Raw genomic sequence first — 27065 nt, 5'->3', positions numbered from 1 at the left:
CTAGGGCAGTGATGGCTAACCTTGGCACTCCAGCTGTGGTGAAACTACGACTCCAACAATGCTCCATTTATTTCTACAGAGTTCTGAGAGCAGCCAAGCAAGGGGGGCATCTTGGGAGTTGTAGTTTTACCACAGCTGGAGTGCCAAGGTTAGCCATCACTGTCCTAGGGCAATAATAACCAGAAAATATATAATATTAGAAGACTGGCACTCTCAACACGTGGAGTCATATGGTTTAAATGCAGATCACAAAATTTATTGATAAGTACATTAAAAGGCTAAAATGTGTTAATACATACACTAACAGTAAATTATCACAGTATGGTGCCAGTGATAGCAAAAATATCAAGGTCATATATTTGATTGCTCTATATCGCAGATCATTCCTTATAATAGGCCACAGTTGAATGCCTATAAAGGAAAAATGGAAAGGGAAGTCCTCCTTCTTCTTCTCCTTAGCGAGGAAAAATGTCCACTGACATCAGTAGTCCAGTTATGATAAACTTTAAGTTTTTCTTTTTCTTTCTTATGCAGACTTTATAATTTGGCAATTAGGATGTGCCTAGTAATAACCCACTATGTGGGCTTACCTTCCCTTCGTGCCAGTCGGTCACTCAGATGTTTCGGGGCCCGCTGAGAGCCGTCGTCCCGGCTGTTACTTGATCAGCGTTCCACGTGGATTCAGAGACGAGTTCGTCGCTCCGGAAGTGACGTATCGGCACTCAGGATTTCGTTCGTTGGTTATTTCTTCCGATTTTCTTAGGCTCAAGCTTTAGTTGTTGCAGCCAATATCGAATTTACAGTGCACTGTTTTCTCGCAAAATATAAGAATGATCTTCTTATAGATGGGTCATATTTAGATCTTTGATCGGATCACTGGAAACCAGACGCGTTTCGGGGACGCCTCTCCCCTTCCTCAGTGGTTACCAGTGATTACCACTGAGGAAGGGGAGAGGCGTCCCCGAAATGCGTCTGCATAAGAAAGAAAAAGAAAAACTTAAAGTTTATCATAACTGGACTACTCATGTCAGTGGACATTTTTCCTCGCTAAGGAGAAGAAGAAGGAGGACTTCCCTTTTTTCTATGCCCCTTTCCATTTTTCCTTTATAGGCATTCAACTGTGGACTATTATAAGGAATGATCTGCGATATAGAGCAATCAAATATATGACCTTGATATTTTTGCTATCACTGGCACCATACTGTGATAATTTAATGTTAGTGTATGTATTAACACATTTTAGCCTTTTAATCTTTTATGTACTTATCAATAAATTTTGTGATCTGCATTTAAACCATATGACTCCACGTGTTGAGAGTGCCAGTCTTCTAATATTATATATTTTCTTGCAACCGTGAAGGGTGAGTCACTTTTAGACTAGAGCACCTCTTAGTGGTTGTGAGTGGGTGTAGCTATTTCCTATATTACTCCTTTTTTGAACAATAATAACCAGAGCCCGAGCGGCCGCTGACTTTCCTTGGTCAAGCAACCATATAAAATATGTAGGCTTACAAATTTCCCCGAACCCGGAGGGTTGGTATGCTTTAAACTACATTACACTGCTCAGCCACATACGGGACACGCTACACTCTTGGAGAATCGCATATCTTTCATGGATGGGTAGGGTAAACCTACTAAAGATGATGATTATGCCGAAAGTGTTGTACCTATTCCAAACATTGCCTATATTTTTGGCCAGAGCATTCTTTTCCCATCTTAAATACACGTAGGCGAATGGGATGTGTAGGGTCGCACACTCCACTATGGCTAAGCCTAAGCGGTACGGGGGTATAGGGTTTCCTGACATGGAAAATTTGTATAGAGCGGTTCAACTTACCAGGGTTCTAGACTGTTTTTGGAACCATTCCTCTAAGCCATCTGTTCAGATTGAGGAGGAGGTTTTGGGCTTCTCACTCACTCACTCACTCAAACATTAACGGGAGTGGGGATGGGCACTCGACTACCTCCTAATATTTCCCTGCTAACTAAGGCTCCGTTAGTGGTCTGGGCATCCATCCACTCATAGTACACACAAGCAGTGGGCTCATCCTTCACCATTCCTAACTATGGGAGATTTGTTAGGGCTTAAAGAGCCTTTATCAGGAAGTATTACTCTACTGAGAGAGTAGTGGATGCATGGAATAGCCTTCCTGCAGAAGTGGTAGCTGCAAATAAAGTGAAGGAGTTTAAGCATGCATGGGATAGGCATAAGGCCATCCTTCATATAAGATAGGGCCAGGGGCTATCCATAGTATTCAGTATATTGGGCAGACTAGATGGGCCAAATGGTTCTTATCTGCCGACACATTCTATGTTTCTATGTTTTTACTGCGTTGTGCTTGGACAAGCAGAGAGCATTAAAGAATTGCAGATTGGGAGACATATTAATAGATGGTACGTTACCGGATCTACCCACTCTATGTCTTAATGCCACAGGGCTTCGGATAGATCATCTCACTCTCAAATTTCACGCAATTTTAAAAGCATCCGTTTTTTTCAGTCCTGGGACAGGGACCTTTTATGGTTTGAAAAGCTGGCAGCGCAACGTTCCCTACCTCCAAAATTAATTTCCTCATTATATAATTCACTGGTGTGTCGAGATGGTGGCCCCGTCCTCATATACAGACGTGGACAAAATTGTTGGTACCCTTTGGTCAATGAAAGAAAAAGTCACAATGGTCACAGAAATAACTTTAATCTGACAAAAGTAATAATAAATTAAAATTCTATAAATGTTAACCAATGAAAGTCAGACATTGTTTTTCAACCATGCTTCAACAGAATTATGTAAAAAAATAAACTCATGAAACAGGCATGGACAAAAATGATGGTACCCCTAACTTAATATTTTGTTGCGCAACCTTTTGAGGCAATCACTGCAATCAAACGCTTCCTGTAACTGTCAATGAGACATCTGCACCTCTCAGCAGGTATTTTGGCCCACTCCTCATGAGCAAACTGCTCCAGTTGTGTCCGGTTTGAAGGGTGCCTTTTCCAGACTGCATGTTTCAGCTCCTTCCAAAGATGCTCAATAGGATTGAGGTCAGGGCTCATAGAAGGCCACTTTAGAATAGTCCAATTTTTTCCTCTTAGCCATTCTTGGGTGTTTTTAGCGGTGTGTTTTGGGTCATTGTCCTGTTGCAAGACCCATGACCTGCGACTGAGACCAAGCTTTCTGACACTGGCTAGTACATTTCTCTCTAGAATTCCTTGATAGTCTTGAGATTTCATTGTACCCTGCACAGATTCAAGACACCCTGTGCCAGACGCAGCAAAGCAGCCCCAGAACATAACAGAGCCTCCTCCATGTTTCACAGTAGGGACAGTGTTCTTTTCTTGATATGCTTCATTTTTTCGTCTGTGAACATACAGCTGATGTGCCTTGGCAAAAACTTCGATTTTTGTCTCATCTGTCCACAGGACATTCTCCCAGAAGCTTTGTGGCTTGTCAACATGTAGTTTGGCATATTCCAGTCTTGCTTTTTTATGATTCGTTTTCAACAATGGTGTCCTCCTTGGTCGTCTCCCATGTAGTCCACTTTGGCTCAAACAACGACGGATGGTGCGATCTGACACTGATGTTCCTTGAGCATGAAGTTCACCTTGAATCTCTTTAGAAGTCTTTCTAGGCTCTTTTGTTACCATTCGGATTATCCGTCTCTTAGATTTGTCATCAATTTTCCTCCTGCGGCCACGTCCAGGGAGGTTGGCTACAGTCCCATGGATCTTAAACTTATGAATAATATGTGCAACTGTACTCACAGGAACATCTAGTTGCTTGGAGATGGTCTTATAGCCTTTACCTTTAACATGCTTGTCTATAATTTTCTTTCTGATCTCTTGAGACAGCTCTTTCCTTTGCTTCCTCTGGTCCATGTCGAGTGTGGTACACACCATATCACCAAACAACACAGTGATTACCTGGAGCCATATATATAGGCCCAATGGCTGATTACAAGGTTGTAGACACCTGTGATGCTAATTAGTGGACACACCTTGAATTAACATGTCCCTTTGGTCACATTATGTTCTGTGTTTTCTAGGGGTACCATCATTTTTGTCCATGCCTGTTTCATGAGTTTATTTTTTTACATAATTCTGTTGAAGCATGGTTGAAAAACAATGTCTGACTTTCATTGGTTAACATTTATAGAATTTTAATTTATTATTACTTTTGTCAGATTAAAGTTATTTCTGTGACCATTGTGACTTTTTCTTTCATTGACCAAAGGGTACCAACAATTTTGTCCACGTCTGTATAGAGGCATGGGAGAAGGAGTTAAACCTAAATTTATCTAAAGAAACGGTTGTGGAGGTATGCAGGAATGCTTGCGGCCCGTCAAGGTGTATTACTATGCAAGAGTCATCTTACAAAATTGTTAGTAGATTGTACAAAACACCAGTAGTACTACATGCTATTAATCCGCTTATTCCTCCATTGTGCTGGAGATGTCATTCAGATACTGGCTCTTATATGCACATATGGTGGAAGTGTCCATTGATAGTCCCATTCTGGGCTGAGGTGGACAAAATTATACAACGGTTTGTGTTGGATCTCCAAAGATCACCCTGCTCTTGTTATTTTTAAATGTTTCCCCTGACTCTCTAACTAGATTTAACATCACCCTATGGAGACATGGTGTTATCTGCAAATAGTATGGTCCCTTTATATTGGAAACAGAAGAAAGCTCCTCCCATATCTCATTCACCAAACAAATTGAGCCAAGTGGGTAGGTTGGAGGAGATGAGTGCCCTTACCCACGAAGTGGTCCAGGTATGCCAGACTCTGGGGTTCTTGGTGGAGCTTCGCCAATTGCCCTGAGGCGCGGCATCTATTTTTGGACTAATCCCGGGCTTGATGTTTTTTGTTTCATGTGGGATTCCCCCCTGCATTTCGTTGTCAATAATTCCATTGTCAATTGTTCAGATGTACTTTTATAACATCAATAACATACACAACATGACTAATTTATCTTTTTCCGTTTGTTGTATAGTACCGATTTTTGTATTAGGCCTGTAGATATGGGCTGTTGGAGGTGCACATACTAGTTTGTGTCTATTTTATTGGTGTTGGCTTTGCCACACTGCTGTGAAATGCCTGTTTTACTGTTTTGTTAACCGATATGTACATTGTGTGCATATGAAAAAAAACTCCACACATTTGTATGTCGACCGGTTATTTGCTTTACTGTCTTTGAGACATAAATAAAGAATTTAAAACAAAACAAAGGCCAAATGGCGCTCCTTCGCGTCTAACGTGTGCCCATACAGTAGTATATGACCACATAGGGGATGTTTCTGTAATTCTCAGAATCAGGTTATGCCTCATTCACACATACGTTTTCGGTCAGTGATTTTGAGCCAAAACCAGGTGCGGCTCTAAACACAGAACAGGTGCAGATCTTTCCCTTATGTCTGTGGAGGCTCCAATCCTGGTTTTGGATCATAATCACTGATGGAAATCATTGACCAAAACACTGACGTGTGAATGAGGCTTAATTGATATTGAAGTTGTTTTTTTTTTGCTGTGCTATAGGAAAACAAACTGATTAAAATTTTAATTCTGCAAAAAATATTTTTTACATTTTCATTTTACCTCTATTTTGTCTTAATTCCTGTGGAGCAAAACAAAGTTTCTAAAATCAGTTTTGAGTTAATTTGAAGGGTGATGACATGAACAAAATGATGCCAACATAAGGTTATGTGGTGAATATTACAAACTATTTTGTAAGGCATCACCATCTGTATTAAAAGCAGAAATCGGCTATTTTTTCCTAATTTTCTGTAAATTTGAGAGTTTTTGTTTATAAGTGATGTAAAACATATTGACTCAAATTTAACACGAATGTGAAGCACAATGTGTCATGAGAAGACAATTGCAGAATCATTTGGATAAGTAAAAGCATTCCAAAGTTATTACTGCAGAAAATAACAGATTTGCAAAAATGGGCTCAGTCAGGAAGGTAAAAACTGGCTGTGTCTGGAAAGGGTTAAACAACACTGCGAAAGGCAGGCATTTTTGGATGTGCTTTTCTTGGCATGTCTCCTCTGGTTCTCCGGCCCCAGAATAAAATCTATGCCCCGCCGTCACAATTATATACTGAACACTCGCTTTATCGTTCGGACTGCATTTACACCTGCATGCTGGCTTCACTGCCAGACACATTATATGACTTATACCAACAGCACCAGATGGACACCACTGACTAAACACCCCTTTACATTGGCCGAGCATCAGCCAGATAATTGCTACAAGTAATTTGTCACCAAGCGTTTTTTTTCTAAAATTCGTCTCATCTCTCATCACTGATCTCTACTTACAATCAAAATGAGTGACCACATTGTATATCAGTAGGATCGTTTTGCTATGAAAAATGCAAGAATTTGCAAGGGAGGATACATATCGAAGTTTGTTTTAACTGTAAATATACTGTATAAGGGCTCATGCACAAGAACGTGTGTGCCCTTGCCTGTGGACCGCAATTTGCCATCTGTGTGCACACCGATTGCGGGCCCACGATCCACAAGATACGGTCCGCAATACAAAAAAACAGGACATGTTTATTTTGTTTGCAGTGCGGAGACACAGATCAAATTCCCACTATAAAACTTCGTCGGGCTTTGATCTGTGGGTATCCGATCCACACCTCCACACTGCTCCATATCTTGTGGAGCCATTCAAGTCAATGGGTCCGCATCCGTGATACGGAGTGCACAGGGCCAGTGATCATATATTACAGGCCTGCTGTTTGTGGGACACAATACAGGCACACATGTTCGTGTGAATAAGCCCTAAGACATTAGTATGTTGCTGTGCTCATTCATCAATGTTCCTTCACAATAGTTTTTAATTCTTGTAAAACTTTGGTTTAAGGTCTCCAGAACAATTGGATTATTGACTCCATTTTAGATCTCTGGGCTTTTATGTAGATTTTCCTAACTTCCCATCAGTTCAGCCTTCCATCTGCTTCAGAGCAGACACCATCTTGATTTTTACATTTCATCCTGCTTTCTTGTTCGCTATACTACCTACTGACTTTTCTTGAGGAAAGCCATGCAATTATCTTTCCCTCAATATTCTCCTAAATTACTAGCGAGGAGGTGATTACGAATATAACGTGGGCTTAGCAGGAAGGGGCATGGCCTCCCCTGACTCAGCAAATGTAGGCCTCATGCACACGGCCTTTGTTTTGGTCCACATCCGAGCCGCAGTTTTGGTGGCTCGGATGTGGACCTATTCACTTCAATGGGGCCGCAAAAGATGCGAACAGCACACAGTTTGCTATCCGCATCCGTTGCTCCGCAAAATAAATATAACCTGTCCTATTCTTGTCCGCATTTTGCGGACAAGAATAAGCAGTTATATCAATGGCTGTGCCATTCCACAAATTGCGGAACGCACACAGACGCCATCCGTGTTTTGCGGATATGCGATTTGCAGACCGCAAAACAAACAGTTGTGTGCATGAGGTATTACACCAGAAACAGAGGTAAACTATAGCTCAAATCTGTGCCAGCTCATAGCTGGAATATATTTACGTTTCTGGTACATGGAGGGCCACAGACGTGCCAGTCAATTGCTGGAACTACACAGCTCCACCCATTGTGTAGAGGACAGAGCTGGTAACTGCACTGCTGCTCCCATTGAATAGGATAGACCTGTGACATTCTTGTGCTGACTGCCACAGCAGAACAGCTAATTGGAGGGTGTGCGGGATGTAGGACCCTCACAAATCAGATATCATTTATAAAATCTGGTACAACCCCTTGAAAGGGGTTAGCCGATTGCCTGGACCCACGTTAAGGACAATACTTACTGGGTCCCCGACGCTAGTTTCTTTTCGGATTGCTCCCATGCTGTCTTGGCATCGCCCCAGCGTGCAGATGACATCTGTTGACAGGGTGGGATGCAATCAATAGCAGGCTGTGGCGTGACCTGCTTCCTTTGCATCACGTGATGTTTCCTGTGACACAATGGGAGGCAGGTCACCACCACAGCCTGCTATTGGCTGCACTCCCCATAGACAGATGTTGTTATCTGCACACGAGGGAGCTGCAAAGATGGCTGTGAAGCGATCCGGAAGGAAATCGGCATCAGGCAAGTATTGTGGGTCCAGGCGTTGTGGGGTAGTTGTTCAGTGTTGGTTAGCTCTTTAACAAGCCTGTGCCTCTTAATGAGTTGGGCTGGGTTCACACGAGCGTTGCGGGAACATACAGGATTTCTCCCCGCGAGTGCAAAGCGTTTTAATGCGTTGTGCACGCGTGTGAGAAAAATCGGCATGTTTGGTACGCAGACCCGAACTTCTTCACAGAAGTTTGGGTTTGGTGTTCTGTAGATTTTATTATTTTCCCTTATAACATGATTATAAGGGAGAATAATAGCATTCTTAATAAAGAATGCTTAGTAAAATAGGGATGGAGGGGTTAAAAAATATAAAAAATTTAACTCACCTTAATCCACTTGTTTGCGCAGCCCTCTTCTTTCTTCTTCGAGGAAGGGACCTGTGGTGACGTCACTGCGCTCATCACATGGTCCGTAACATGATCCATCACCATGGTGACGGATCATGTGATGAGCGCAGTGACGTCACCACAGGTCCTTATCCTCCTGGACAGCAAAGAAGACAGAAGAGAAGCCGGGTTGCGCGAACAAGTGGATGAGTCGAGTCAAATTATTAGTATTCATTTTTTTAACCCCTCCAGCCCTATTTTACTAAGCATTCTGTATTGAGAATGATATTATTTTCCCTTATAACCATGTTATAAAAGAAAATAATAATGATCGGGTCCCCATGCGTGAAAATCGCATCATAGCCGCACTTGCTTGCGATTTTCACCCAGCCCTCTTCACTTCTACAGGGCCTGCGTTGTGTGAAAAACCAAATTACGTACCGGTAATTCCCTTTTCATGAATCCTCCATGACGGCATACCATGAGAGATGACCCGCCTCCAACCAGGTAGGGACAGGAAGTATAAGTTTGACTCTCCTCCGGCTCCTCCTCAGTGTCTTTCTGGATCGACAGCCTAGAGAGTGTTCTTTCGAATCTTTTTTTTTTGCACACCATCACACACACCATCACCTATGTGTAGGCCTATCATAATCTTATGAGCGTATATATTTACATATATCTTTTTTTTTTTTTTTTTTTAGGGTGGGAAACCCCTATGCCGTCATGGAGGATTCATGAAAAGGGAATTACCGGTACGTAATTTGGTTTTTCCCTTTCATCCTCCATGACGGCATACCATGAGATATAACATATTAACAATTTTAGGGGGGGATTATAGCTTGAAGGACTTTCCTCCCAAAGGCTAGATCCTGACCTGCCTTAACATGGATTCTGTAATGTTTAATAAAAGTATTAGGGCTAGACCAGGTGGCTGCCCTACAAATTTGCTCTAATGAAGCGTTTGCCCTCTCTGCCCAAGAGGCCGAAACCGATCTCGTAGAATGAGCTGTAAAGGCTTCAGGAGGTGATTTCCCTAGCGCTTTATATGAATCTGAGATCGCCGTCTTAATCCATCTTGAAATGGTATTTTTTGTCGCTCTCTGCCCTTTGTTTAAGCCAAGAAACTGAACAAACAAGGAATCCGTCTTTCTGAAAACCTTCGTGGCCTCTAAATATATAAGCACTGCTCTCCGCACGTCCAACTTATGAAACCTCTCCTCCCCTTCTGTTTTCGGGTCGTCGCAAAACGAGGGAACCAATATCTCTTCTTGCCTGTGAAAATTAGACACAACTTTGGGAAGGAAGGAGTTGTCTAACTTAAACGTAATTCTATCAGCAGAGATAACACAGAAAGGTTCATTAATTTTCAGGGCCTGGATTTCACTAACCCTGCGGGCTGATGTAATTGCTACTAAGAACAGGGTTTTAAGTGTTATATATTTTATAGAGACAGATGATAAAGGTTCAAAGGGGCTTTCTGTTAAACCTGATAGAACTAAATTAAGATCCCATGGTGGAGTCCTAGCTTTCAATGAAGGTCTCAGTCTATCTGCCCCTTTAAGGAATCTGACAACCCAAGAATGATTTGCAATTTTTTCATCAAAAACTGCACTAAGGGCTGATACGTGAACCCTCAAAGTATTGGGACGAAGACCTTTCTCCAGCCCAGACTGTAAGAAACCTAGAATTGAAAGGACCGAAAATTTTTCAGGGTATACTTTTTCTTTTACACACCAGGTATTAAAGGTTCTCCAAACCTTACTATAGATCTTAGAGGTTGTCTCCTTTCTACTGGCCGACATAGTATTGATGACGGGATCTGTCAGGCCTTTAGCTTTTAAGATCAACCTTTCAGGTTCCAAGCTGCCAAATGCAGTTTTTCCACCTCGGGATGGAGAAGGGGACCCTGCGACGACAAATCCTGATCCCAAGGAAGGATCCATGGACTTTGGATTGACATGATCTTCAAAAGAGGAAACCATGATTTTTTGGGCCATAAGGGAGCTATCAAAATAACATGGGCTTTGTCTTGCCTTATCTTCTTTATCACCCGAGACATTAGTTGTAGGGGGGGGGAAGGCATAAGCTAGATGGAACCTCCATTTTATTGAAAAGGCATCTATGCCTTCGCTTTTGTCTCTTGGATTGAGGGAGAATTTTACGTCTACTTTTGCGTTTGTGGCTGAAGCAAAGAGGTCTATTTGGGGAACTCCCCACTTTTGGGTTATTTGGAGAAAAACTTCTTCCTTCAGACTCCACTCTGTTTGATATATCTTGACCCTGCTTAGGAAGTCTGCTTTCACATTTAAGCTTCCTTTTAAATGGACCGCTGAAAGGGATCTTATATTTCCTTCTGCCCAGGAAAAAATCTTTTCTGTTATTTGACTCAGACATAGGCTTCTTGTTCCGCCTTGATGGTTTAAGTACGCTACCACTGTGGTGTTGTCTGATCTTATTTGGACATCCTTTCCCTCTATGTCTTGACTCGCCACTTTTATGGCCTCCCAAACTGCCATCAATTCTTTTTGGTTTGAGGACCAAGTTTTCTGGTGGTTTACCCAGGCCCCCTGGAAATAGTGATGAGAGTAATGCGCTCCCCACCCCCAAGGACTTGCATCTGTAGTGATGAAAACCTGCTCCTCCGTATTCCACGGAATTCCCTGGCGTAGGTGGCTTACTTGCTTCCACCACTGAAGACCCTGATTCACCGAAACAGGAACCAGAACTGTCTGTTCCAGAGAGCTCTGGCTTCTGTCCCAGCAGGCCAGCGTCCACTGCTGTAGAATTCGAGAGTGGAACTGAGCCCACTTTACTGCAGGGATGCAAGAAGTCAGGGTCCCTTGTAGTCTCATGGCTTCTCGTATCGAACAGGATGGATGACTCTGAAACCGTGAGACCTTTTCTACCACTCCAGAGACTTTTTGTTCTGTAAGAGACGTTTTCTGACGAGTGGTGTCCAGGGAGAGACCCAAGAAAACTATTTCCTGGGACGGGACTGGCTTTGATTTTTCCCAATTTATTAGCCATCCCGCCAGATACAGTGTCTGGCAGGTCACAAAGAGATTGTTCTCTAGTGACTGTTTTGACTCGCCTACTATCAGTAGGTCGTCTAAATACGGAATGATCAAGATATTCCTCCTTCTCAGGTGGGCCACTAGTTCCAGCATCACCTTTGTAAAGACCCTGGGGGCCGAGGTTATCCCAAAGGGTAATACCTGGAATTGAAAATGGAACAGAACTTTCCCCAAATAAACCGCTATCCGCAGGAACTTTTGGGACTGTTTGCATACCGGAATGTGGTAGTATGCGTCTCTTAAGTCTAGGGAGGCTAAAAAGTCCCCCTTTTTCAGCAGATTCACGGTTGATCTTATTGTCTCCATTTTGAATTTGTTGTACTGTATGAATTTGTTTAAGTTTTTTAGGTTTATTATTAACCGAAATTTCCCGTCTAGTTTTTTTACTAGAAAAACGGTTGAATAATATCCCTGACCTTTTTGAGAATAGGGAACCGGAATTATGGCCCTTTGAGCCAGAAGCTTCCGAATCCCTTCCTCCAGATTTGTTTGGAGAACAGTTGTCTTTTGAATGGGAGTTACCCTGAAAATATTTGAGGGAGGAGGAAGACGGAAAACTATTTTGTAGCCTTCTGAGATCGTATTTAAGACCCAAGGGTTTGTTGTAATTTTTTCCCAGTAGTCTAAAAAACAACTTAGTCTCCCTCCTACCTGAGCACTGGCGTCATTGCTTTGACGGTTCCGTATTCTTTGAAGAAAACAGGTACCCTCTACTCTTCTGGTTTCTTCCCCTTGACCAGCCTGAGTCCCTGTTAGTTTTCTTTGCTTGAAAGGGGGTCCCTTTTTTAACTCTCCGAAAGGGAAATTTCCTCTTCCCGGAATCTCTGGGAAAGGTCTTCTTAGAATCGGAAGCCTTTTCTAGGATGGACTCTAAATCCTCTCCAAACAATAGATTACCATGAAAAGGTAAGGTACATAATTTTAATTTTGAACTGACCTCACCTGACCAGGATTTTAACCAGAGGGACCTTCTTGCCACGACCGCTAACCCAGATGCCTTAGCAGCTATCCTGACAGATTCCGCAGTGGCATCAGATAGGAAATCCACCGCTTTGATTAGGAGCGGAAAGGAATCTTTAAGATCACCGTATGTACTACCGCCTTTCAGTAGGGATTCTAACTGTGTGAGCCATTTTTTTAATGATCTGGATACTGAGGTTGCCGCTAGGTTTGGTTTGAACAGGGCAGCACAAGCTTCCCATGTTTTTTTAAGAGTCTGATCTGTCTTTTTATCCATGGGGTCCCTTAATGACCCCATGTCTTCAAATGGTAAGGCGTTAGGACCCTTCACTAATTTAGACAGAGAAACATCTATCTTAGGGCAGGTGGTTAACAAGGCTTCGACTTCGCTAGAAAAGGGGAGACGTCGCCTTATTGTCCTAGGAATGAATAGTTTCCTATCCGGGGACCTCCATTCTCTTTTAATCAGATCGTGCATGTTTTTATGCACCGGAAAACCTCGGTTAGATCTCTGTTCAAAACCACTGAACATCTCGTCATGGACTCATCTACAGATTTTTTCATCAGAAAGATCCATAGTGGCTCTAACTGCCTTAATTAATTCTCTGGTATCTTCCGATGAAAAAAGATAGTTTTTAAATTCGGAATCTGAACCAGAATCTTCAGACCCGAGTTCACCTGACTCTGAGTCCTCCTCAAATTCTGAATCAGATGCTTTTGTCGCTGGTCCCTGCGCCTGTTTGGAGCAGGAAGGAATTAATGAGGTGTCTGACATAGCAGCCCTGATTTCTTCCCTAATTGTGTTTTTAAGTTCTTCTTTTAGGGACGGAACTAAATCCTTAGAAATGTTGTCAGTGCATTTTTTACACACTTTCCTAGCAGAAGAATCAGAAAGATTAATAGAACAGAGACTGCACTTTTTTGCCCTCTGACTAGATTTTGCTTTCTGAGCACTCTCTTTCTCGCTTGGTACGGATCCCTGAGTGTTCTCCATAATTTCACCTGGGTCCAGCATCTTTTTTAGGGAAACAAAAGTCACTGTTCCCCCTTAAATAGTTTTTACCTCCAGACCTCAGATCAGAGGACGACTTCCGCCATAATCCTGTGCGCTTTTTGAATTTTCCCGCCGCCGCCATGCGATCCACCGCCCGGAAGTGCTCTCAGGCCCCATGAGCTGTGGAACGCTTCGTGGAACGCATGACGCGCGTCCACTTCCGGTGACGACACTGTGAGCGCCGGCCATGCCGGATCGCAGTGTGGAGTATCGCAATCCGACCGGAGGGACTCCCTGAGTGTCCGGCCCCACATGGACCTGTCTGCCCGCACCAGCAGCAGGTAAGAGACAGGTCTTCCAGAGCCCAGCTTCCCCAATGGGGACCGGACCCTGCTGCCTCCTCACATGGCATCCACTTTCCTTCTTCTACTTCTTTCTTCATGGTCGGCGACCATAAGAGAAAACCCATCTCCTACCTGGAGGGACAGGAAGACACTGAGGAGGAGCCGGAGGAGAGTCAAACTTATACTTCCTGTCCCTACCTGGTTGGAGGCGGGTCATCTCTCATGGTATGCCGTCATGGAGGATGAAAGGGAAAAACACACAATATAGAGCATGCTGCGATTTTCACGCAACGCACAAGTAATGCGCGAAAATCACTGCTCATGTGCACAGCCCCATAGAAATGAATGGGTCCGGATTCGGTGCAATGCGTTCAACTCACGCATTGCACCCGTATGAAAGAGGCCTTAGGCACATCTCACCATAGCAGAGAACTAGATCAAGACTGGCGTACAGAGCGCCAAACATTGATCATTCCTTCCCGCTGTGTGTCTATTGTCATCTGGGGAAGAGCTTAGAAGGAAAAGTGGAAGAAAAGAGGGGATCCTCCTTGGACATTCAGGATAGGTAATTTTTCACCCTTTTTACAGCCACATAAGACATACTGGGATCAAGGGCCTAAAATATGCCACAATTCTGGCATAAGTCTGTCTCAAAGTGAGCCATGCAAAAGTTGGTATAGAGTCAGAGAAAAGTGTCTATCCCTGCACCAGATTTATCATCTTCAGGATTCGTAACTCTCACTGTAAATGTGCGTTCCCCTCCACCACAGAAAAGACCACATCTGGTTTATTGTACATGCTTTATTAAAATGGTACCCATATTTACAGCCTCTGCAGAAAACACGACTCGCATCTCTCAAAATACCCACACACTCTCCCAAGCACACAGGCTACTCCACTTAAACTGATTTTTTCTTATTTACCGTATTTCTGAGCAAAATAAAGCAGTGCTGGGAAGGGGGGCTGCATTTGACCATAGAATGCTATCTTTATCTAGAACATCATATTATATGGCAGTAATACTGAAGACTCTCCATTCTATGTACACAGAATGACATCAAAGTTTTCCAGTCAATACAAAACATCAACTTCAGTATCAAAGCTGCTTGCAGTGACTCTGGACTAATACATGTTGGGTTTTTCTCTATTCCCTTAAAGCGATTCAAGTCTTTATGAGAAGTAAGGCACGTGGAGAACAGCTGAGCTGCTGGAGAAGGCTGCACTCAATCTACCAATGGACCAGAGGCCTCTGCAGCAGCAAAGCTGTTCATATTGATTTCATCATAAGGGCGGACGAACCCGATCCTACTACTTGCTGAAACTGTTGCCTTAATACAAATGGATTTACAAACCCCAGGCCAACACCTAAAGGTGGCAGACCTTTAGACAGTGGAAAGAAGACATAAAAAGAAAACCCGCTTAATCATTGTAACCTGAAGTTTTCCAAGAAAAAAAAATAAAATAAATGGGGATGCCAATACCTGTCACAACTAGTGAAAAAGTACATAGAAAATTACTGTGGACTTAACATTGAAACATTGGTTTAAAGTAGTGCAGACTGACAAATGTCCAGAAGAAGAAAGGTGGAGGGCCTGAAGAATAAGGGAGGTCAGCATGTCTACCTATCACACAGAAACGAGGATACTACAAAGTGTAGGTTTCTTCCCAGGCTGGAGCTAATTGTACCCGCTAGCACTAGGGCATGGTAATGCCTAGCCAGATTTACAGGGAGTTATGAACTAGTGTTGACAGATTTCAAATACAAGTCTGAAATTACTGGCAAAACGTGTAGAGCTATACATAGGTCTCTCACAAACTATTCCTGGACCATAGTTCCTTCTACAGAACCAGCAACTGCTTTGCGGCCAGGAGGGTTGAGGAAATTGTTGGCAGTAAGGATCAGAGAATGCGTATTAAAAACTTCTTTACAGGGTAAACTTTATACAAAATCTGGACACTAGTGTTGAGCACATTAACCGCCCGAGACATCCATGTTTGGCTTTTTTTTGGGGGGAAGTTACAGGTCGCAGTTTTTGAAAGGACCCTGACTTTGGTTGTGAAAATGTTCATTCCTGCTTTGAGTGGTCTCGGGCGTCTTCTTCATCTGTATACTCAGACGGCTCTTCTCCAGGTTTCAATAAACGCCCAACATATTCATACTTTTCTGTTAAAAGCAAAGTAGTCCACATTAGGAAGAGAACATCATAAGCAAGAAATGATTCCTTCTGGGTCATTAGTGCCAGGAGCTAGGCATGCTCCACTGAGCAGGATAAACACTGGTATCTCAACCAGCTTCTGAGGACAGTGTCAAGCTCACCCTCAGCATTTCAAGTTATAGTTCTACCATTCACACAAACTAATGTTGTACAGAATGGCCACTACTGACTATATACAGAGCGAGTCCCTTAGGGCTCTTTCACACCTGCGTTCTTGTCTTCCGGCATAGAGTTCCGTCGTCGGGGCTCTATGCCGGAAGAATCCTGATCAGGATTATCCCCATGCATTCTGAATGGAGTGAAATCCGTTCAGGATGCATCAGGATGTCTTCAGTTCCGGAACGGAACGTTTTTTGGCCGGAGAAAATACCGCAGCATGCTGCGCTTTTTACTCCGGCCAAAAATCCGGAAGACTTGCCGCAAGGCCGGATCCGGAATGAATGCCCATTGAAAGGCATTGATCCGGATCCGGCCTTAAGCTAAACGTCGCTTCGGCGCATTGCCGGATCCGACGGTTAGCTTTTTTAGAGTGGTTACCATGGCTGCCGGGACGCTAAAGTCCTGGCAGCCATGGTAAAGTGTAGCGGGGAGCGGTATACTTACCATCCGTGCGGCTCCCAGGGCGCTCCAGAGTGACGTCAGGGCGCCCCAAACGCATGGATCACGTGATCGCATGGCACGTCATCCATGCGCATGGGGCGCTCTGACGTCATTCTGGAGCGCCCCGGGAGCCGCACGGATGGTAAGTATACCGCTCCCACTATGGCAACCATAATAGCGTCCTGGGTGCCATAGTAACACTGAAAGCATTATGAAGACGGACCCGTCTTCAAATGCTTTCAGTACACTTGCGTTTTTCCGGATCCGTGTGAAAGAGGCCTTACTAGTAAAATATCAGCAGCATATTCACTGAGCAGGCAATATGCTTCCTTATGTAATGGAGGACATTGTTACATAAATGTATCACACATCAGTGATGTTGCATCCCGAGGGTTGTGCCATTACTGGCGACCATTCATGTGAAATCACTACCCACGGGTTTGGGACTTTTTCAATCCCACTTGCACAAAACCTTTTGCGCAAGTGGCATTTCTCCACCGGCCTCGCCACTTTCCCCAAAAAGGGGGCGTGATGAGGGGGGCAGCCCCGGCCACATTTATCATCTGCCAGGCTAGTTTTCTGGGGTAGATTTCAGGTGAGGTGCACGGACTAACAGATGCTGCTCCTAATTTATGATGCGTCGCACGTCTCGTCATACATCAGGCGCAGCATCCGGAAGCGCTTCTACAGCCCAGCATTTTTTTTTTGCAAATGTGTATTTTTTTTTTAAGCATGAAAAACACAGACAAAGACTTTAGTTTTTCCCAATTTAGGTGCATTTGGGTAATCTTCAGGTGTTTTCCCCCTTCACCTTCTCTAGAGGCAAGAAAACACCTGAAAAAGTACAATTCAAAAGATTTTTGAAGAGACAAATGGCACTTAGACAAATGACAAACAGACAATTTATGTTTTAAGGCCTTACAGCTATACTGTACCTTTGAACTGCATCTCCCACTCTCGAACGCTTTCCATTTGTACAGCATTGAGGTCTGACAAGTCGTCATATTCATCTCGTAGTGCCTCTTTATCAAGACAAAAAGTTGCAAGTCCCCTGGAGGCATCTCGACCGGCAAATATCCCATACGGTCCATCTGCAAACGAAAACAAAACCTCCTTGTAAATTTTGTAGCAAAGACAAGACCTCACAGCGGAGGATTTCAACTAAGCCGCCACCGGATGCATTTAATCCCTATTTCACTCGGCAAACAAAAATCTCCACGAAAGGCAAACGTACACATCAGACGGCAGTCAGAGCGACGGACTGAATAATCGGCTGGCGACCATTTTGTGGATGCAGCCTTACACATGAGCTAGAAGTAGACTGATGATTGAACAGTGGGTAAAGCCATACACATTTTAGTCTATACTGGCCTTTACTGTCGCTCAAACTGGTCATACAAGGACACTTTCTGGGATGAAAGAACGACAAAAAAGATCTTTCGTCTATCAGGTGAAACTTTTAAGCACGGACGACTTCATTCCAGACAATGACGGTGTCACCGGTCGGCTAAAACAATCCTTCATTGCTAAATTTCACCTGCAGAACGTTCATTAAGGCTGAAGCCATTTATCATCCTTAATGTAACACGTCCAGACAGAGTAGATATACTGTGTATTGTGACTGATGACAGATGGGAGCAGCAATGGAACCAGCCTGGTGTCATCATTAGAAACACATGAGCATTTCACAATGTAATACCTACCCTGATAAAGAAATGCACAGTCACTACACTGCCGCACCAGACGCATTATAAACCCCCTGCCCATAGAAAGGAGTAGAGCTTGGGTGCAGCAAGAGCAATGGTGATGACCTCATTGCACCAAAGGCCTAACTTGCATGAGAAACAGTGTTTTAACTCGGGAACACAAGAAAAGCAGCGTTTAATCAGGTGAAGCAGAGCTGCGTGTCTGGTACAAGGTACAGCTTCATACTGTTACTGTAGCCAATGATTACAATATCCATGTCTGGCTTACAAACCCAAAATGAGATTTATGAGGAAATTAGGGAAGCTATATCCTCCTGCACACTAAAGGTCAGGAGCCTGGCCTCAAGAAGCGCCCACAGCTGGAGTAATAGCGTTACTAGGAGGCGACGGGTCAGTGGATCCGTTACTGCCCATGTTTCCCTACAACCATTAACCCTATAGAGCCCCGGGACGTGACACTAAAAGCACAGCATTATATTATATATATATATATATATATATATATATATATATATATATCACATTTCATACACTGGCCATTCTTCCAGTGGACTGAGAATCAATTCTAGAAATCTGCAGCATGTCCTGAAAGTCTCCTTCATATGAGCGGCCATCTACAGAAATATCTACGACTAATCTGTGGGAATCAGATTGCCATAGGAGAGAGGAATAACATCAGACAGCAGCTTCTCTCCTACGTTAAAGGGGTTGTCCGGGCTGGAGGCTAGGTGGTCAATATCAGATCAGTGAGGGTCCGACACCCAGCATCCCACCAATCAGAGAGCTGGGCTGCAGTATCCGGCATGGCCACTGCGCACTGTATGGAGCGGTTTGCTTCCAGCTCCGTACACTGTATACCTGAAAAAGCTAATAAGTGGGGGCGTCAGGTGCAACCCCCCCCCCCCCCCCCAATTCGGATATTGATGACCTATGTTGAGGTAATCAAAAATCTATATGTGAACAGAGCCTTATGTCGATAGTAGTACGTGGTCTAGAATGAGCACAATTCTTGTTAGGGGCCTGAGCTTATAAATCACTGCACTCAGAGTAAAAATACTGCTCTTAGCATTTTTGAGGAGTATTTGTAGCTGAGGAGGTGTATGAAATTTGCAATAATTCATATAAATACATAAGCCTACATAAAGTTAAGAGGTTACAGGGAAACTTACTGTCCTCCATTCATAAATAGCACATTTAAACAATTTTACATTTATCTGACTTTTATGCCATTTAAAAATGTAGGGGGTTTCGGGGCTTTTTATTATTGATGACCGAACCTGGGGGGGGGGGGTGTCAGGTGTCAGAACCGCACCGATCTGATATTGATGACCGAACCTGAGGATAGGTCATCAATATTAAAAAGCCCAGACAACCCCTTTAAGTTTTCTCATAATTTTTAAAATATAACAGCCAAAAAATACTGAGGCAAACCTAACATCCTGACCGCACCAGCATGCCCTGACTGAGCCTCTCATACTTGATGAGAGGGACAGAAGACTGATCAGAGGCTCAGCGGGGGCATGCTGGTGCAGTGTGGTCAGGATGTTAGGTCTACCTCAATCGGTCCACATTATGTTTGGGCTGTACAATCAGTGCCCTGCATCTCCAGAGGTAGGACTCATGCACACGATCATGTGGCGTCCGTTCCGTGCACAGGGGACCGCAACTTCAGGTCCCCAATGCACGGGCACCATCCGTGTGTTTGCTGCTGACAGATGCAGACCCATTCAACTTGAATGGATCCATGATCCGTCCGCACCACAAAAATATAGAACATAGAATAGTCACTGGCTGACACGGCGTGGATGAGCCCTTACCCTGGCCCATCAGCACCATGATGAACCCCACAACGAGCTGTTCTGCAGAGCCAGTGCCCACATACAAGGTGACAGAGCAGCACAGAAATATCTCCAGCTCTTTGGGAGGACGATGCTGATGCAGAACAATAACTTGGCTACCTGACAGTGCAGCCCATAAACAATGTGGAAAACATAACATCCTGACTACACTGCACCAGTGTGCCCTGGCTGAGCACCTGAGCCTCTGATTATTCTTCTGTCCCTTGCTATGAGAGGCTCAGCCAGAGCATGCTGGTGCAGTCAGAGCAGCAGTTTAATGGCAATAGAAGCCAGGCTCGGCGAGAGAACAGACAGAGGCAGAGCAATTGGTGGACTGTGGCAGCTGAAGGGAGAACACAGGACAGGAGACACTAGCAGTAGTGGTGCCACGGCGCCCAGCACTTTATCATACCTCTCTCAAGTCTTGATACCAGAGTCAACCTCGTGTGGCAGTGGCCTCCCCTCCTCATCTCTGATGTGATGTCTCTGCTGCACTATTAGTGGTCTCAAACGTCAGTGCTGCCCATCCACAGCTCCTGTCAGCAGGGGTGGTGCTGTGCTCCGCGGCACCACCCCATCATACCTCTCTCAATCTGACCACAGGAGAGGACCTCTTGTCTGGCCGTGGACTCTCCTCCTCACCTCTGATGTGATGTCTCCGGTAGCTGGCTCCGCAGAAATCCTGTATTCTTGGTGGTCCCACTACCCAGGTTCGGACTAGCTGGCTGCCGACGATCCAAAGCAGTTTTCTGCTAAACTTTTCATTCAGGAGCCAAAGGGAATTGCTAATGGAGCAACCTAGACCCGCATAGCTGCTGTGACATGATGCTGCCTCTACTACTAACTGCCCCCACTTACATATACTATAGCATCATCATCAGCTTGTGCCCAGATATCAGTCGGCCTCCTCACAGGTGGATCCCACCTCCCAATGGATCTTTCCTTAGCCGGCGCCCCCACCAGCCTCACCTTGCCCCTCTTAGGGTAATTTCACATTAGCGTTTTTCTTTTCCGGCATAGAGTTCCGTCACAGGAGCTAAATACCGGAAAAGAACTGATCAGGCATATCCCCATGCATTCTGAATGGAGAGCAATCCGTTCAGGATGCATCAGGATGTCTTCAGTTCAGTCTTTTTGACTGGTCAGGACGGAGATAATACCGCAGCATGCTACGGTTTTATCTCTGCCCAAAAAAACGGAACACTTGCCTGAATGCCGGATCCGGCATTTTTTTCTATGCCGGAATACCGAAATGTTGAACCGGATCCGTCCTTTTGCGCAGACCAAAAAAAAAAATAAATAAAAAATCACACCGGAAAGACACACCGGCATATCAAGATCCCGATCAGTCTTACAAATGCCATCAGTTGGCATACGTTTTGATGGATCCGGCAGGCAGGAACTGCTTACCGGATCACTCTGCCGCAAGTGTGAAAGTACCCTTAGCCTCTGCAGTCACGGACTCACACAGGTACTGTCCGTGAACTCCTAATCCATCATTACAGTGTGAAAACCACAGTACTACCCGAATAGATAAATTGTTTTATCTGAACAGGCCCCAAAAATACCCTTTTACCACTGAACGTGTATAATAATAGCACTATAAAAGGCTGCTTATCCCAAGCAACCTCATCGGGTCCGAATAACAAAGCTCTTTACTCGCTGTCTTCCGTAGACCTGAGTATGGAGCTTTGTTACTGGGCTCCAGCAGTATGGCACAGCATGCAGCGCTCTCATCAACCACAGGGAAGTCTCACACATGAGCCTCTTTCCAAAGAGTAAAATGACCTGTACAGGCGTCAATGAAGCTCTCACGGGCGTTATTGCCGTCTGTACTGCAGTCATGATATTCACGGTAGAGCAGTACAGTCCAACCTTGTGTACTGTAACCAGCGCAGACAAAAGGGAGATAACGTTGTGTACATTACACGGCTGACAAGCCAGCATTAACGTGAGAGGTGCTATTAATGGGGGCCAACAACTCCAGTACATGAGCAAGGTCACAGCCGCTCACAACCATTAGGAAATGCTGCATGGTGATATTTCCAACTCTAAATGTGCCGGACAGACATGTGACAGGGGTCCAGACCCGAGCGTCTGTCCTCCCAGTCCCAAGAGGAGATGAGCAGCACATCATGAGACTTGTTTTCTTGCATCTCTGGAATGTGCTCTGGACTCCACAATGCTTGCTTTGCCAACTACGTCATTTTACCATCGTTATTTGCCAGGAAATATTAAAAAGGACATTCAGGAAGTGAAAAATGCCACTGATCGGCTCCGAGCGTCAAATACAGCACAGAACCAGCATATACACATCTCCTGTGATCTGCCAGCCACACAGCCAAAGAGATCTCGTGGCAGCAGGCACAGGCCCGACAGATTACAGTCTGCTGCTCCATGAGACATTACTAAGGGTTAAACTGCTTGAATGGCGCAATAGGTGAACATTGGCACTGCCAATCAAGTCAAAGTTTACAGGACTGCCAGAGAGAGCCATGTACAGCCCTCTGACACCGCTGCCTGACCATCACTCCATTCAAATAGGGGGACTGACCCCCCGTTCTCAGGTATGGTCAGGGTCCCACCAATCAGACTCTTATCCTACGGATTTTGATTAATGTGGCGGGCCAAGCATACAGCAGAACATACGGGCAGGATGGGAGGACATTCACAGAGCAATTACAGCGCTTTATAGAAGATGTTACTGGAGTCCTGACTCAGATTTCCACTGAAGGATTCTTCAGTATGGTCCAGGAAATATGCTACGGCCAAGCTGTGTCCTCAGCAGTCACTGAAGATAGTGATAGGCTGCAGCGGTAATGCAGGAGAACTAGACCTTTAAAAGGGCTATAACACCCATCCCAGTTGGATACGCCACCAATATCAGATCGGTCAGGTCCCGTCATGTCCATGTGCTCCCATTCACTTCTATGAGAGTTCAGAAAATAGTTGAGCAAGTGCACGTGGCTATTTTCAGAAGCCCTATAGAAGTGAACTGAGAATGTGCAGCGCATGCACGTCCACCGCTCGTTTCACCTCTATAAGGCTGCTTTCACATACGGTTTGGAGATCCGGCAGAGGTTCTCAAAACCACAGTAAACTGCGTCCGTTATAATACTACAACCAGCTGCACATGTTCAGAATGGATCTGGTTGTGTTATATCGAAAATGAAGAAACAGTGTCCGAAAAACCAGCTCTGGCACCATTGACAGGCTACTTTCACACTAGCGTTTTCCCTTTCCGCTATTGAGTTCCGCCATAGGATCTCAATAGCGGGGGGAAAAAGCTTCCCTTTTGTCCCTTATTCATTGTCAATGGGGAAAAAAACTGAACTGAACGGAGTGCACCAGAATGCTGCTTGCAGCCTTTTTGTGTCCGGCATGGGAAGGCAACAAACCGGAAGGGAATCCATTCGGGCGCACCCCATGCGGTTTGTTCAGTTTCATTGACAATGGGGACAAAACTGAAACGTTGTGCTGCGCTTTTGAGAGCCTGTGCCGGACAGCCCAACGCAGATGTGAAAGCAGCCAACCCAGAGGCCTGCTATTGTCAGGACTCCAAAAGCTATGCTTGCGCTCTCCTTCACTTTAGGGTGGTCCTCCACGGATCCGATATCCTAGTCATACGTCATCAATGTCTGCGATGGAAAACACGTTCAATCACTTCTGTTTTTTGGATGCAGGGCTGAAACGATTACTTGATTGAATCGAGTAATTAGACAACAAAAAATCCTCGATGCAAATTTTTTGCATCGATGATTTGTCATGTGACCACAGAGCGCAAGTGAAGCGGTTGCTATTACTCCCGCTCCGTGGTCACCCGGCGGCCCGCGATGTCCTGCCGTGCACTATGACCTGACGCTGTGTGACGCCAGGACGACGGTGCAGCGTGCGGAGAAGAAGGTGGAGGAGCTGTGGAGCAGCGCCGCTACAGGAGAGGTAACTTTTATTTCACTGGCGCTGGGGACACGGCTAAGAGGGGGGAGATGGTGGCACAGGGGGCTGATGAGTTTTAATGAGTTTTTTTTTATTAGAGTACTTGATTAATCGATAGAATACTCGATTACAAAAATAGTCGATAGCGGCAGCCCTATTATGATGACCTACTTTAATAACGACACAAACTTCTTGCTGGTTTCTGTTCTTCACTTTGGTTTCCTTCTGGCCTGCAATTCTAAGGGCTCTTTCACACTTGCGTTGTCCGGATCCGGCGTGTACTCCATTTGCCGGAATTACACGCCGGATCCGGAAAAACGCAAGTGAACTGAAAGCATTTGAAGACGGATCAGTCTTCAAAATGCAATTAGTGTTACTATGGCAGCCAGGACGCTATTAAAGTCCTGGTTGCCATAGTAGTAGTGGGGAGCGGGGAGCGGTATACTTACCGTCCGTGCGGCTCCCGGGGCGCTCCAGAATGACGTCAGAGCGCCCCATGCGCATGGATGACGTGTCCATGCGATCACGTCATCCATGCGCGTGGGGCGCCCTGACGTCACTCTGGAGCGCCCCGGGAGCCGCACGGATGGTAAGTATACTGCTCCCCGCTACACTTTACCATGGCAAACAGGACTTTAGCATCCTGGCAGCCATGGTAACCATTCAGAAAAATCTAAACATTGGATCCGGTAATGCGCCGAAACGACGTTTAGCTTAAGGCCGGATCCAGATTAATGCCTTTCAATGGCCATTAATTCCGGATCCGGCCTTGCGGCAAGTGTTCAGGATTTTTGGCTGGAGCAAAAAGCGCAGCATGCTGCGGTATTTTCTCCGGCCAAAAAACGTTCCGTTCCGGAACTGAAGACATCCTGATGCATCCTGAACGGATTTCACTCCATTCAGAATGCATGGGGATAATCCTGATCAGGATTCTTCCGGCATAGAGCCCCGACGACGGAACTCTATGCCAGAACAGAAGAACGCAAGTGTGAAAGAGCCCTTAGACAGTCATCCTTATATATGGAGCCCCAAAAAATTGCAGTGCAGAAGAGACGAATGCTCTGGTGCCAGACTGCATCTCCATACACTGAAGGTTAGGACAGCCCTACCTTCCTGCACGACCCTGGGTGTACATTTTAAGGTCCTCAGACGTACCAATTCATCCAAAAATAATGTAAGAAGCAGCCCTGGATCTACCTGTCATGAGACCTCCTGAAGCTTAGTATTACTTCAGTCTCCTGTCCAGTGACATAGTAGAGTCCTGCTTACATACGGCTCATGGGTAGCTCACATCTCCAGGCCAGAAAACAGATCACAGGCCCTTGTCCTGTATGTACATGCCAAGGACCATCGCAGTCTAGGAGGAACATGGGTATCCAAACGCTGCTCATCCATGTCCACCACCATTCATCTATCAACTTATCAGATTGGTATTAAGAACAGAGAAACACCGCCGCGAGGTCCCCGTCCAAGTTTTATATATTGTCCCAAAATTTGATGAACTTCCTGACCACTACATCAACGTTCAGCCAGGCCATACTACCATACCAGGCAAACCGGCGATTTTATATTAAATTATATTAAGAGATGTCTTAGGTCTGTCCTGTATGATCAGCAATCATAAGCGTTACATCGGTCATACGGGCAGGTGGTCCGGATGGCATCAGCCATACGGGCAGGTGGTCCGGATGGCATCAGCCATACGGGCAGGTGGTCCGGATGGCATCAGCCATACGGGCAGGTGGTCCGGATGGCATGAACTCTACAGGTACCGTGAAGAATTTGTTATATGGCCACCAGATAAGTCATGGCAGGCTGCACAGCATGGTTACGATTCCATGACCCCTAGTGTCCCTTAGAATATACCTAGGTGCCCAGCACCCATTCCTGATGGAGAAGGTGGGGGGGGGGGGGGGCACATGTGGGGTCATATGATTGATATGTGTGGGGGCTCTACTACCTGAAAGCCCCCTGGCAGGCCTGGACTACACTGCAATGGACCCACCCCATTCATCCTGTGCCCCTCTCACCAGGCCCGTAGAACTTGCTGCCCTCTGTCACGTCGAACACCTTCCCGTTGACAGCCAGCAGGATGCGCGGGTTTTTGGTCCCGTCGTAGTCCCGTAGCTGCTGCAGGGTGAAGTCTCGTCTCTTCATGCGGGGTAACGTGTTGGCTTCTCGGGTCGCGCTCCCTCTCCAGCGCACGTACACCCGCCAGGCCCCATACACTAGCGCCGCCACAAGCCCCGCGTTCAGGAGCAGGAGCCACACACTGTCCCAGCCCCACCCGGAGGCTTCTTGCTGCCCCTCCGACATCACCCGTGTCGGGTCCCTCCCGGGTCACCACTGGACGACACCCGCCGGGAGGAGGGGACACGAAGCAGTACACCCGAGAACGTGTTCTCGCGGGCGGAAAAAAAAAAAAACAAGCGTCGGGTCCCGGAGCACTGGAGCAGGGGCGGGACAGGGCGGACAGTCGCCTCGCCGCTCACTAGGCGACGACTACGATGAGGCGACACAGCGCGCGCTCTAGTGACGTCATCGGACTCAGGGTGATAGCTGGAAGTCAGGGAGAGAAGGCACGGAGCCGTTTTTTTTTTTCAATAACTTTATTTGTCCACCCAATGTACACTGTGAGAGAACTGGTACTTACTACCAATTTCTCTCTTTCAAGAACAGTCGGAAGTTTTTGTAAGTTTAGATGGCCTTAGCCATAGTTTACCCCTTTTTGACTGCTATTCATTTATACAGTGCTTCATACTCCCCAGCACGTGTCACTCACATCAATGCCTGTCCAATTGGGGCTCAGTTGCAATGGAAATCATCCTTTAAGGGAAAGAAGGGGCCTAGGCGGCACAGTTGCCACAATTGAGACTGTGTTTTATAGTCACACACACACAACAAAAAAAGTTTTATTTTCCTTTAGAGAAGTCTATAGAGAAAAAT

General features: G+C 45.4%; 1 protein-coding gene across 1 annotated transcript; it reads right to left on the bottom strand.

Moving 5' to 3' along the window:
- Positions 1-14609: 14609 nt before the first annotated feature.
- PGRMC2 (progesterone receptor membrane component 2) lies at positions 14610-26649 on the bottom strand. Its single transcript, XM_044301063.1, has 3 exons — positions 26150-26649; positions 17575-17730; positions 14610-15987 (listed from the first exon to the last, which is right to left on the bottom strand). The coding sequence occupies exons 1-3, from the start codon at positions 26433-26435 to the stop codon at positions 15890-15892; spliced, it is 540 nt and encodes a 179-aa protein (XP_044156998.1). The 5' UTR covers positions 26436-26649; the 3' UTR covers positions 14610-15889.
- Between the last annotated feature and the right edge of the window lie 416 nt (positions 26650-27065).

This window comes from Bufo gargarizans, chromosome 1 (genome assembly GCF_014858855.1).
Source record: "Bufo gargarizans isolate SCDJY-AF-19 chromosome 1, ASM1485885v1, whole genome shotgun sequence".
Taxonomy (NCBI): Eukaryota; Metazoa; Chordata; class Amphibia; order Anura; family Bufonidae; genus Bufo; species Bufo gargarizans.
The sequence above is the reverse complement of the archived record's forward strand: the minus strand, read 5'-3'. Positions and strand labels throughout refer to the sequence as shown.